At 51.0% G+C, this 13,346-nt stretch overlaps 1 protein-coding gene across 2 annotated transcripts in view; it reads left to right on the forward strand.

Annotated features, from left to right (window-relative positions):
- The first annotated feature begins 988 nt into the window (after nucleotides 1-988).
- LOC124485630 (FERM, ARHGEF and pleckstrin domain-containing protein 1-like) overlaps nucleotides 989-13,346 on the forward strand; it is a 52,776-nt gene continuing 40,418 nt past the window's right edge. For both annotated transcript variants that reach the window (XM_047047345.1, XM_047047346.1), the window contains exons 1-2: nucleotides 989-1,200; nucleotides 5,872-6,083. In XM_047047345.1, the coding sequence (XP_046903301.1) occupies nucleotides 5,877-6,083 (207 nt within the window). In that variant the 5' untranslated portion in view covers nucleotides 989-1,200; nucleotides 5,872-5,876. The remainder of the gene's footprint in view (nucleotides 1,201-5,871; nucleotides 6,084-13,346) is intronic.

Below are 13,346 nucleotides of genomic sequence, written 5' to 3' on the forward strand. Positions count from 1 at the left end.
CCCACCAACTGTAATGTCAGATACATCGTTCTAGCGCTTCAGTTGTGAAATAAACCCAGACCTGTTGTGCTGTAATGTCCCCCATAATTAAATCGATCAGAATGCGTACGATGAGCAAAAATTAGCAAGAGTCCTCGTGTCCTCGATAGCGCAAAATAAAACAGCGAAATAGACGTGGGTTAGGTCTCCTTAACCGATGTGCATTTTGCTTGTCAGTTAAACTCCGTGACAAATGTTACTTGTATCATCATTGTGCACAATAGTTTATGCGTTGTATTTCGTTTTCATATTGATTTATTTAAAATATCCAAGAAATCTTCACCAGTGTAACGGTAGCAACATTTAATTTTCAACAGAAACGTTACTTCCGGTTTTCTGATGTTGCTTTCAAAACAAAAGCAGGCCGTAAAGAACTCCAAAACGAATTAAGTTTAGGTAGTACTGCACTTTGAATGAACGTGTTTTCACCAATCATTGTTGAATGTATCACAATTGTCATTGTATGTTTGGTCAGGGTTTGTTTGACACAATTGTGGGGTAACTTGTCAGCTGAAAAGGCAACAACCTTACTTGAACATTAGTCCTAACCTCTTCTGCATTTATGTTGTCAGAAAAGAGAAAGAGAGATCAGAGAAATAGAGAGTGAAAGAGAGAGAGAGAAACAGAGACAGAGAAACAGAGAGGTAGAGAGAGAGGGAGAGAGAGACACTGTAAGAATGGATCTCTATTAAAATAACATTTATCATATCAACATACCCTACTTATTGACCATATCAATATCAATATTAAGATAATACCACAGTGTGGAATGCATCATTCCACAGTGTTTAGGTAATTATCATTATGAAACATGAGAATGTTTGAGTACAAATTATTGACGACCTTGAAACGTTTTGGGAGCCTTTATTTTGAAAAACCACTGCAAATTCTGACACGGAAGTACTCAATCAGTGTTGCTGATTGAACACACGTTGTAACAAACCAGGAGTGGATCTGCCGCTGCTTTCAATGTAATCCTGTCTCTCCCGGCACACAGTCGTCCGACATGGCGACTATGAAGAAGGCTTTCTACGGAGCGGGCAGCATCTAAACTCAAACTGGCTCCAAAGAGCAGTAGAAACTACGCCTGGAAGTGGATGTAAAGCCCTCCGTTCATTCGGATATATACACCGGACAACTGCCCACATTATTTACGGAAAGGTAAGATTTTCTACCATTCATTCCCTGTGCGTAAATGGGTAGAGCAACTTGTTTGAAGAGCAGATTAGGGATAAGTCTTATAAGTGTAGCACTTGCCTTGGTTTTTCTGACCTTGTGGGATAAGAATAACTACAGACGCTTATTTCGAATGTCACTCCTAATGCCTTCACCATAGTACTTATTATACATTTTTTAAATCAAGCCGCGGTTTAGTACTGTTGCATGAAGAGGCAACATTCACGACTATTCAAATGGCTTTACCCATTGGTAAACTAACGAGCCTGTACTTAAACCTCTGTTTGTGAGTGATGAGAAGGCATTCTAATTGAATATGGGATGTTGAGTTAGTGTCAGTCTACACCAGTCAGTAAAAAGCGTTAAATGTAAGCATTGAGATGGATTCTCCATTAGTCACGATTGGCATTGCAGCAGTATCTGATCAGGTAAGGTCAGACGGTGTATTTTTGTCACAACCACGCGTGGTAGCCTACTGACATAATGTATTTAGGATTACAGTAGTCTACTCCAATAATATATTAAGGACGTGTAGCCTTCAGTGTCTGGTGTAAAATGTTGCCAAATATGATCATGATTCCGTGTCTATCGGCAGGGGTAGACGGGTGCATTGTTCTGATTTCCCATGAACAGTTATGACAGTAGAATGTGTTCTCATGTCACCAATTAACCAATTAAGCCAACTCTGGTTTCCAAAGTGTATATCATGCTAAAAAAAGTCATATTTTGTGTGAGCGCTTCAAATATGATATGAATTGGCTTTTAATGTTCAGCCACAGTTTTAGAGTAGTTTATCTTGTGAGTGCTAGTGTTTAAAGAGGTTCTGGGTGTAAGGATTGAATGAACCAAGCACAAATTAGAAATGGAAAGAGTTGTGAATTCCCTGGGTGAATTCTGAAGTAATCCAGTGAAAGAGGCAGTCCATCACTAATCAGCAAAATAGATTCAACACAACCCTTTCTGCATAGAAAGGATCATCGCAGCAGAATGCTGTCTAGGAGCCACACCTAGGAATCCGTATCTGTGAGGAATCGTATTTCTGATAAAGGGGAACCAGGGGCTGGATTTGAATATGCTACAGGTAGACAGCTGGCACAACTTCCCTGCCCTCGGCCATTCAGCTGGCTGTAATAAAATCCAGCTGTGCAGTTGTTGAAATTGTGCCTTCATGTGTTGGACTGTGCTGAAGGGACTCCCTGTGTCTCTGCACACAGAGGGACCTCTGTTCTGGAAGTCCTGCATGTCCAGCCCAGGAACAGGCCCCCAGGCCCCCCAGCCCAGGAACAGGCCCCCAGGCCCCCCAGCCCAGGAACAGGCCCCCAGGCCCAGGCTAACACACTTGTGGGGAATTTCCCTCAAATAAGTTCAAAGGCCGACGAGATCAATCTGCGAAACCATGAAATGCCGTCTGTGTTTTATACAACCGGTACCAAGATCTGGCATAGCTGCTCCCTCTCCCACCCTGATGCCCCCAAACAGGGCAGGCTTAGAGAGGGGCTGGGGGAGCTGAAGGTCCATTTAGTCACGTCTAGGATCTCCTACTGCAGACGAAGGCTGTGGCTGCTCGATTCATCAGCTTGGAGGGGGCGCGGGGGGGGGGGGGGGGGGGTTAAGTGTCAGTTGAGCTAATCACTGTCTGCTCTTTCATTGCCTTCAGACACTCCTTTGGTTTGGAGAGTGTTTAGTTACAGCATTGGGATTCCAAAGCCTTTGGGGTTTCCAAACATCACGAAGATGCCTGCGTGCTTCACTGGTATAGTAACATGTAAGCGGATATTAAAGCCACAAAGAAGTTTTCTCCAAGCGCTCACTTGAGGTAGTAGATCGCCCTGGTGAAAACAGGAGTTCTGGCTCTTGTCGTCCCAGAGGAATGTCTTCCCTCTCGCCCCCCCCCCCCCCCCCCCCACCCCTTCAGGCCTGGGACGATGACAGCAGAAAGGGACAGGTGTGGACGTTAAAATGCTCGGCTCTAAACGCGGACAGTGGTTGTGCTGTGTCGGTTCGTCCCACAGCTGTCCCGATGTTTTTAATATTCCACGTGCGTCACGGCCGACTGCGTCCGCACTGTAAATGAGCCGTTTGGTTCGACCTGCTCTGGGGACTGCTCTGTCCAACACATCCAGTCTCAGTCCAGACCCTCCCACCTCAAGCTGTGGATACAGTACGCCGTCTTCCCCGCTCTTATCTGGGCTTCAAATATATTGTGACTTCCCAGTCAGGGCTTCAACCGGCAGCGCGTGAAGGAGAGCTGCCCCCCACACTCCGATGCCCCAGTTACCGAGGTCTTGAGATGACATAAGCCGGCTGGAATGTGTGATCAACAGAGAATTAAGCAAGGCCTCCAGGGTTTGGCCTGAGAGTCGGGGGTGGATTGTCCTGTTCCAACCCAGAATGAATGATTGTCCAACCGGCTCAAAACCCCTCTGCCATTAACCTGATCTCTTTTGTCTGTGAGTGATAGAGTTGGTGACACAGTTAGGCCTCTCTGATCTTGTCCCCAGTAACTGCAGTGGTAGGGTATTACTATTCTATCCACGCTACGTTTGATGCCATTCATGAATTTAGTATTTCGGCAGTGGGATCTCCATGGTAACAGGGCTGTCACGGCAATGTGAAGATCCCCGCCCCCCAATGGTGTTATTATTAGCAGCTGATCTCGTACCTCCCTCCTTCACCTGCTAGTACATCACCTGCTAGTACCTCCCTCCTTCACCTGCTAGTACCTCCCTCCATCACCTGCTAGTACATCACCTCCACCTGCTAGTACCTCCCTCCTTCACCTGCTAGTACCTCCCTCCATCACCTCCATCACCTGCTAGTACCTCCCTCCTTCACCTGCTAGTACATCACCTGCTAGTACCTCCCTCCTTCACCTGCTAGTACCTCCCTCCATCACCTCCATCACCTGCTAGTACCTCCCTCCATCACCTGCTAGTACCTCCCTCCATCACCTCCATCACCTGCTAGTACATCCCTCCATCACCTCCATCACCTGCTAGTACCTCCCTCCTTCACCTGCTAGTACCTCCCTCCATCACCTCCATCACCTGCTAGTACCTCCCTCCATCACCTGCTAGTACATCCCTCCATCACCTCCATCACCTGCTAGTACCTCCCTCCTTCACCTGCTAGTACATCACCTGCTAGTACCTCCCTCCTTCACCTGCTAGTACCTCCCTCCATCACCTCCATCACCTGCTAGTACCTCCCTCCATCACCTGCTAGTACCTCCCTCCATCACCTCCATCACCTGCTAGTACATCCCTCCATCACCTCCATCACCTGCTAGTACCTCCCTCCTTCACCTGCTAGTACCTCCCTCCATCACCTCCATCACCTGCTAGTACCTCCCTCCATCACCTGCTAGTACATCCCTCCATCACCTCCATCACCTGCTAGTACCTCCCTCCATCACCTCCATCACCTGCTAGTACCTCCCTCCTTCACCTGCTAGTACCTCCCTCCATCACCTCCATCACCTGCTAGTACCTCCCTCCTTCACCTGCTAGTACATCCCTCCATCACCTCCATCACCTGCTAGTACATCACCTCCATCACCTGCTAGTACATCCCTCCATCACCTCCATCACCTGCTAGTACCTCCCTCCTTCACCTGCTAGTACATCCCTCCATCACCTCCATCACCTGCTAGTACATCACCTCCTTCACCTGCTAGTACATCCCTCCATCACCTCCATCACCTGCTAGTACCTCCCTCCTTCACCTGCTAGTACATCCCTCCATCACCTCCATCACCTGCTAGTACCTCCCTCCTTCACCTGCTAGTACATCACCTCCATCACCTGCTAGTACCTCCCTCCTTCACCTGCTGGTACATCACCTGCTGGTACCTCCCTCCTTCACCTCCATCACCTGCTGGTACCTCCCTCCTTCACCTCCATCACCTGCTAGTACCTCCCTCCTTCACCTGCTAGTACATCCCTCCTTCACCTGCTTTCCCCTCTACCTCCTCCTGTTTCACTGTTTTGCCCATGAATTTAGTTATATCTGATCATTCATCAGAGCCTTCAATGCTGTCTGTCCAACAGGAGTCAACTGGAGAATCCTTACTTGAGTCTAGACCAATGGCATTTGTGACATTTTGAGATTCTTTGGTTCGGTCAACCAAAGCTGTTTTTCATGAGCTGAATTTCCTTTGAAATCAAGCTGCACGTTTTCAGGACGAGAGAACTAATTGCTTCTCCCGAAGGCTACAATTATCGCCCATTAACGGAGAGTGCAAATACTTCATTTGCAATTACGGTGCTAGTCTGACACGCAAAGCTGTGAACTGTGTCCCCTGGGCTTGGAGCTGTTTAGATGGAATCCACCCACCCCATCTTCTCTGTTGTTCTGGAGTCGGTGAGGGGATCGCACTCCCAACCCTCACTGTTTACTCACACGCAATGAAAACATGACAGACATGACCCGCATGGAGTTCCTGTCAAGTAGGCCGACATGGAGACCACAGAGGCAGGCAAAGTTGAGGATGCAGACGTCGAGTAAAGGGTAGTGGTAACTGTGCGTACATACAGTATAGGAGTGTGTGTATACATGCAGTGTGTGTATACATGCAGTGTTTGTGTGTGTACGTATACAAGCAGTGTGTGTACATGCAGTACCGTGTCTGATCCGTGCCCCTCGTCCTCTTGGCAGGCTGGATGACAGCAGAGCGGACCACCATGGTGGTGCCAGAGAGGGAACCTTTGGGCCCGAGGCCGTCCCCGGGCCAGCGCCTAGGGGCCCCGGAGACTCTGGGCATCAGCACCCTGGACCCCGGCCACCGGCCCCCCGCCATGCCCCCGGGGAGACACGTCGCCGTCAGGGTCCGCATGCTCGACGACACGGAGGAGATCTTCGACATCTCGGTGAGTTCAGATGAAGGAACGGCGGTGTTCCCAGTTGTCCGGTCTTCACGATCCCGTCAGTCCCCCCCAGTCCTCCAGCCCCCCCAATCCTCTCCAGTCTTCTGTGTTTCCAGTGTTTGAACGGTAGACTGCTATGCACCGCTCCTTTATATCTGTGACATTTAAATAGCAGGCCCTCATCAAGGAAGGATTTCATTTTACAGCAACAGCAGCCTGTTGTTAAGGGTGACAGGTTGGCATAGCAACAGAATATAACTGTGAGGTGCTCCGTGCATGAATGGGCCCAGGCTGGTTCCTCTATCCTGTCTCTCAGCACGGTCTCACTCATAGGACATCGACAGGAAATTGTATGATGATTTATAGCAGTTCATTGCAGCCATATGAGATGACGGCAGTGAATCACATCTTTCAGCCTCAAAGAATCAGTCGTCCGTTCCTGAGCTGCCCTTTTGCAGTGTCGCTGAGCCCAGTTGTTTTGATGGTTGTTTTGATAAGCAGTGTGAACTTAGTCCCCCTCCACCCTGTGCTTCCCAGCTGTGGGCCACATCGCGGGCTGCAAGGGGTGGGATTTAGACAGGGAGTTCCAAATATAGTTGGAGAGAAGGGCAGATCTTTTTTGATGTCCTTGAAATAGCCCAATCAGATCTGATGGGCTGTTCTTGATCACCAACCCAAATCCCCCAGTGGAAATGAAAGATCTTAATCCAGTTTGCATGTCTACGGAAGCTCGATGTATTTAGCATAAATCAGACATTCAAATGGTCATGCTACAAGATTGAATTCCTTTGATGTGAAATGCGCCCTGCATGATAATGACAGACGGATGTTTTACATACTTATCAGATCTCACATGTGGATAATTCAAACCTTTGTGTCGGTAATGGGATTTACTTTTGGACGTTTTCAGAGTTCTAATGAGAACATGAGCAATTAAACACAAAAACACTGCATATACCAAACTGTACATTCCATCTCCACAGCATTGGGCTGTGGTATTTCAGTAAGGTATACTCCATGATCCTAATTTAGCTGTAAAACTACAGGGTGTGGCCAAGACCTATGTTCTTTTTTTCCTTAGAATAGACAAACTAGCAATATCCTCTGACCACAGTCAGAGGATATTGCTAGTCTTCCTTCCTTCCTTGAGATGGGCAGACAGAGCGATGAGGGGATGCAGGGAAAGCGAGCAGACAGACAGAGGATGGCTGGAGGTGTTTGCATTGAGCGGAGGCCTGGCTGCGGATGTGTTAGACGTTACGCTGTGAAACACTGGCAGCCTGTGGGTGAAAGCTTGTTCATCACAGCATGCAACACAGCCTTCTGACCCGCCCCTACCCAGAAGACACGAAACAACATGTTGAACAGATAAGCCGACAAGAAGCAATGTATAAAACATTACCTGTATAGATACTGTATATATTCTGTATGTATATATCCCTTCCCCCCTCAGGAAGCAGTTTAAGGCATCTTCATGTGTAGAGAGCTGTTATATGCCCTCTCCTACTCTCTCAGATAGAATTCAGGTAGAGGAACTGGCAGAGGAAACTCACTGAGATCCCATTATATCCCGACCATGCCCCTCTCCCCTCATTAGAGACACAGCGCCTGTCGGCTAAACTCAGTGCCTTTTGTGTGAGGTGAGGTCATTCTCCTTAATTAGCCTCGGTTTTGCGAGTCTCTTAATTAGGAGCTCTTCTCTTCCTTCCTGGACGTGTGGGACTACAGTCATGGAGGGACTACAGTCATGAGGCGGAGCACTGCCATGCACTACAGCGTCGTCTAATTTCTGGTTTGTGTCGGATATCTCCCGCAGACTGCGAATATAAGAGCCACGGTCACATCCAGTTAATCAGAGAGCGAGGGATGCGGAGAGGAAGATGAATCTCTTTTTGTTTTCCCCCCGGAACTTCATTAAAAACTCCCGCTCGACATTCCATCCTGCTCTGTGGAGAATACGCCCCGGATGATGCAGACGTTTACCCCGGCCTTGCGCGTGCCCCCGCCCCGGGCATCACAGAAGACACAACAGTGTCACGGTGACTTAGCGGAGCCGCTGTGATGGGGAGCTCTGACTGGGGGGGCTAGGGCTGCTGCAGGGGGGGGGGGGCGGGGGGCGCATGGAGGGGCATACACGGAGAGGAGGTGAGAGAGAAGGAGAGGGGGTAGGAGGGAGAGGGGGTGAAGGAGAGAAAGAGGGGGATAGAGAGGGGGTGGGAAAGGGAGATGGGGAAGGGAGAGTGTGAGGACCGAGGGAGACGGGGTGGGTGATTCGGAATGCTCAATTGAACACGGATTCAATCTTTTCTATTGCTTCAGCTCCAGGAGGGAGGCTGTGTTTATGCCACCAGAGTTTATCGCCTAAGGGGAGGCGAGGGGGGGCTCTCACAGTGGCAACCATTTCACCAGGTCATGATGACATCATTTAGCTGTGGAAACAACATGGGTTCCAGTAGATGGTGACCTCAAGTTCAGCCCAGTGTCCGATGGGACCCCGACTGAACATCTGTTCAGATACGGATCCCTGTCGGTCTAAACTCGGGTACACGTGGTGAAAGAAACTCCAGCGCCCAATGTCCCGTAGCAGTTCCGGTTTCTGGCCGTCCATCCGTGTTCGTGCCGGTCGACGGATCTCTTCGCTCCAGTAGCATCGGCTTCATCCAAGACAGGCCTTTTCCCCTCCCGCGCCGCATGGGTGTCTCAACGGCGGTTGCCATGATAACGATGCCTGAGACCCCCCCAATGTGAGGCCCCTTAATTACCTCAGTAGCTGCTGCCATCCCATAATAGTCAATGCCTGTTGCTCCCATTCATTCTGGCCTCGCAGAAGCAGGATTCACACGTGAAATTTGGCCGGGATTCAACGTTGATGGATGAAATCGCTGCAGTAATGAGACAAGATGAATGTCTCTATCCGACGCGTTCTCTATCCACAAGACCATCTCCAAAAGGCTTCGGATGTTATTCCCATCAAACAAATGCCCCTCATTGCCGGTCGGAAACCAGCCTTACAAGACTATTTCATTATCAAAGTCTCACGTTGCATAACGGCAACAATCCATTCGGGTAATGATGACGGATTTATCTGGGGCAGAATTTCTCCCCGCCGGCCCTGTTTGGGTGAGAAGAGGTATGTGCGTGTTCCCTTAGGTGTGTGTTCCCGGAGGTGTGCGTGTGTTTGTTCCCGGAGGGTTAGAAGTGTGCATGTGTTCCCTGGGGTGTGTGTGAAGGCCTCGTCTCTGCTGTGTAACTGGAGAGTGTTCCCAGCCCTGATGGTGTGGAGGCCTCCAACCTGTCAGACAGGGTATCAGATGGTAGAGGAACAAAAACAGGCCCACTGTGGTCCTGCTCTGGGTCACGCGATCTGGCGAATCCTTCCGAGTCGGCCAGCAGGGGCCTAGACCAGTCACTGTGGTGGAACGTCTTCTTAAGCTAGCTCTTCTGAAGCTAGCTCTTCTGAAGCTAGCTCTTCTAAGAGACTCCCCTCCAAAACGTACGGCTCCATAGCAGATAGGAGAGGGCTTACCGCACAGGGTTCACTCAGCATGGAGCTTTTCAAATGAATGCTGCCGGGAGAAAATGAAGTAGTTCCTTTTTACAGAAGTAATCTAGAGGTGGAACTACCTTGACAATACCTGCTATAGCCTGTATAGTCTGTCCTGAAATGTCCTGATTTCCCTTCTGGTAAAGCTCATACTGGCTGATGGATTGGGGGGTACTGCAGATTTATATTGCTTGTCCATGATGTGTTTTAGGGGGTTATTTGATGTGGAGGGCCGGGGCCAGGGCTGGAAGGACTGGGGCTGGGGCCAGGGCTGGAAGGACTGGGGCTGGGGCCAGGGCTGGAAGGACTGGGGCTGGGGAGAGGGGGGGGGGTGGGGGGGGGCTGGGGCTGGGGAGAGGGGGGGGGCTGGGGCTGGGGGCGAGGGACTGGTGTAGGGGGCTCGAGAGCTTGCGCTGGGAATTGGGATGAGGATGGAGGAGAGCGGTAGAGGGGAAGGACAGGAATGGGGTTGAGGGGGGGGGGGGGGGGGAGGGGAGCCATGGGAGGGGTGGAGGATAGTGATGGGGCCACACTCGCTCATTTGTCTGGTTGGAGGAAACAGTCAAGCTCTATTAACCCCAGTCACCCAACCCCTCTCTGGTACCAGATCACGGGGAAGGGCTTAGTGACAGCTTCACATGAAATTCGTTCTCTCTCTCTCTCGATCTCTCTCTCTCTCGATCTCTCTCTCGATCTCTCTCGATCTCTCGATGTCCTTGCTTCCTGTCCCCCGCAAACCTTTCGCGTGTGTTTGCGTGTTCACTCATTCCCTGCCTGAGTGTGTGTGTATTCATACCCCATTTCTCCTCCCTCGCTATCTTGAAACGAGTCCTGAGGGACCGTGTTTGCCTCTCACACTAATATTGAATCCATTAGAATCGCTGTTCTGCCACTGTACCCTTTCCGTTTGTAGAAAACCCCTATGCATTATTAAATGACCAGTACATGGGGGTATTGAGGCTTCTTGCCCGCCGGCTCTTACCGTGGAGGGAGAGCTTGGACCCTGCAGTTGGCCTCATTCAGACTGGAGCGCAGCTCGCTGGATCTCTCCTCAGGACGTTCACATCGCAACAGGAACAGACAGGTCTGCAGGTTCATTGGGGGGGCTGGGGGGCCTGGGAGGCTGGGGGGCCTGGAAGGCGATAATGTGAAGGGGTTTGTGGGCCCCCCTATATGAAGAGATCTGTGGTTAACTCCTCCCGGTCCCACTGACCTTGATCACATGTAACAAGGGGCTGTTCATCTCAGCCTGGGACACTGAAGCCACTGTCCCAGCCACATGGATTACATCAACTGCACCTTTGAAGTATCACATCCTTTTATAACTGTAATCCCATGTCCCAAGTCGAAATTTGTCACTGGATGAACTGGAAGAAAGGAGTTTACGATGCAGCGTTTTGGATTTGAGTCCAAATCCTTTGGGATTATAGGCTGATTTAGACGTTTTTTTCGATGGACGGTCTTTGTTTTCTCTCACGTCTCTCGTCGGAAATGACCTCTTTTCGAACACTGAAAAAAAGATCTTTACAAAGATGCCCTCTGAAGTGAGGAGGGGGGGGGGGGGGTGGTGGGGGGGAGACCTCCCAGTCTCCCACAGAGACCACATACCACTGACCAGACACACCTGGTCAGTGAGGGTCACCAGATCGCCCCCCCCTCCCCCCCCCTCTTCGACAGTGGGTAGAGTGTGTGTGCAGCCTGTAATGGAGAGAGGAGAAGATGCTTTGGGGCCGAGCCGCAAACACTTGTTTGGTGTTTGTTTTGCAGACGTTGTTTGCAGTGGGGTGGAAGCGGCGCTGGTGAATCCTGGTGAACTGGGAGCTGTGAGAGAGCTGTCTGGTTTAGCAGGAACACACTGGCATACCACCCCACACACACACACACACACAGCCAGAGGGGAGAACAGTAACAGTGGTTGATTCAACTGAGCATAAAGCATGATTTTGCCTGTGACTTTCTCTGAACTGTCATTGGCTAAGCAGGATGAACGGGATTTGATTGGCCTCCACAGCCGAGGGGGGGAAGGGGGGGGGGGCAGAGGGGGGGGGGGGCAGAGGGGGGGGGGGGGCGTTTAGCAACCCCAACACTGTCTCTCCCTGGGCCAGTGGCTGAGGTTCTTCATATCAGAGCGTGACCATGGCAACCTCTCCCCCAGGGTCGGCCTGGCTTCACAGAGCATTCTGAATGAAGGACTTGTCATTCAGTCAGCACAGAGGCACGGCTGCTGGGCTGGCAGATACAGTCAGATACTGGACCGTCGGGTTAGATGCAGTCCTCTCCGCTCCTCTCCGCTCCTCTCCTCTCCTCTGGCACGGGGTCCTCACAGCCTCCTCCTCGGGAGCAGCACAGGCTTTATTGCTGTACGAGCTCGTTGGCGAGGGGCCACGTGAAATTGCAGATTGCCTGTCTGTCTGCGGGTTGCCATGACGACACACACCCCCAGAGGTGAAGTGAGGGGGGTGGGGTCTGCCTCTGCTGGGGTGCCCTGCTGCATAGTTTTGTCTTCCCCTGATCTCTCTACTGCAGAGAGAGAGAGAGAGAGGAGAGAGAGAGAGAGAGAGAGAGGAGGAGGGAGAGAGAGAGAGAGAGAGAGAGAGAGAGAGAGAGAGAGAGAGAGAGAGAGAGAGAGAGAGAGAGAGAGAGAGAGAGAGGAGAGAGAGAGAGAGAGAGAGAGAGAGAGAGAGAGAGGAGGGAGAGAGGAGAGAGAGAGAGAGAGAGAGAGAGAGAGAGAGAGAGAGAGAGAGAGAGAGACGCTGTGTGTTTTCTGCATCGTGTGCCAATTACGCCTGGCATAAGGCGGGAAGCCAGGATGATCTTCTGAGGGTCGTTAACCCTTCCAGGGGCTGATTGACCCTGTTTCCCTGCAGGATGGCTTTGTCCTCGGTGGGGTGGGGGGGTAGGGGCATGCTCTGAGTCATTAGAATAATATAAACAAGGGCACGAAGGGCTGACTCATCCTCTCTAGAAGCAAACTGAAGACGAGCAATCTTCCTCCAACCTGGTGGACGGGTCTGAGAATCCCAACGTAATGACACATGACGTTCCCCTGGGAATATTTGATTTGTGTTTGCTGGACTCGTGCGATGGGGCTGTGTGAGGTTGTGGGTTGTCTTCCGGCTATCTCCCTGCCTCCTCTGGTGAACTCTGACCCCTGGACTTGTTTCTCAGGCCATGGAATGGAAGTCCCACAGAGGGAACCAGGGGTCTGCTTTCCCACGAGCTGCAGTCAGCCCTCCCCTCAACCACAGGGCTTAGAATACTGAAGAACACATATATATATATATATACACACACACACACTCACATGCACAAATTGAATGTGTGAACCCCTGCGCCTTTCTCCTTGGATCTCCTTCCATTGTATCTTACCTGGCACCTCTCGCTCTCTCTCGCTCTCTCTCGCTCTCTCTCGCTCTCTCTCCCTTCCTTGCTCTCCCTCCCTCGCTCTCTCTCTGGCCCCCTCTCTCTGGCTCCCTCGCTCTCTCCCTCTCCCTCCCTCCCTCTCTCTCTCTCTGGCTCCCTCGCTCTCCCTCTCCCTCTATGACGGGATCCCCATCAGCCTCTGTCTGTTCCTGATGTGTGCCAGCAGGACCGCGTGGCCCCTCCCTCTGTCGCCTCCCCCTTCCTCGCTGCGACTCCTTACAGGGGCGCTTCGCGTCGAACCTCACCGAGGCCACGATGGATGTCTTTGACGGCAAATATTTACAAGGTGTCATTTTTGT

The sequence above is a fragment of the Hypomesus transpacificus genome, chromosome 23 (assembly GCF_021917145.1).
Source record: "Hypomesus transpacificus isolate Combined female chromosome 23, fHypTra1, whole genome shotgun sequence".
Taxonomy (NCBI): Eukaryota; Metazoa; Chordata; class Actinopteri; order Osmeriformes; family Osmeridae; genus Hypomesus; species Hypomesus transpacificus.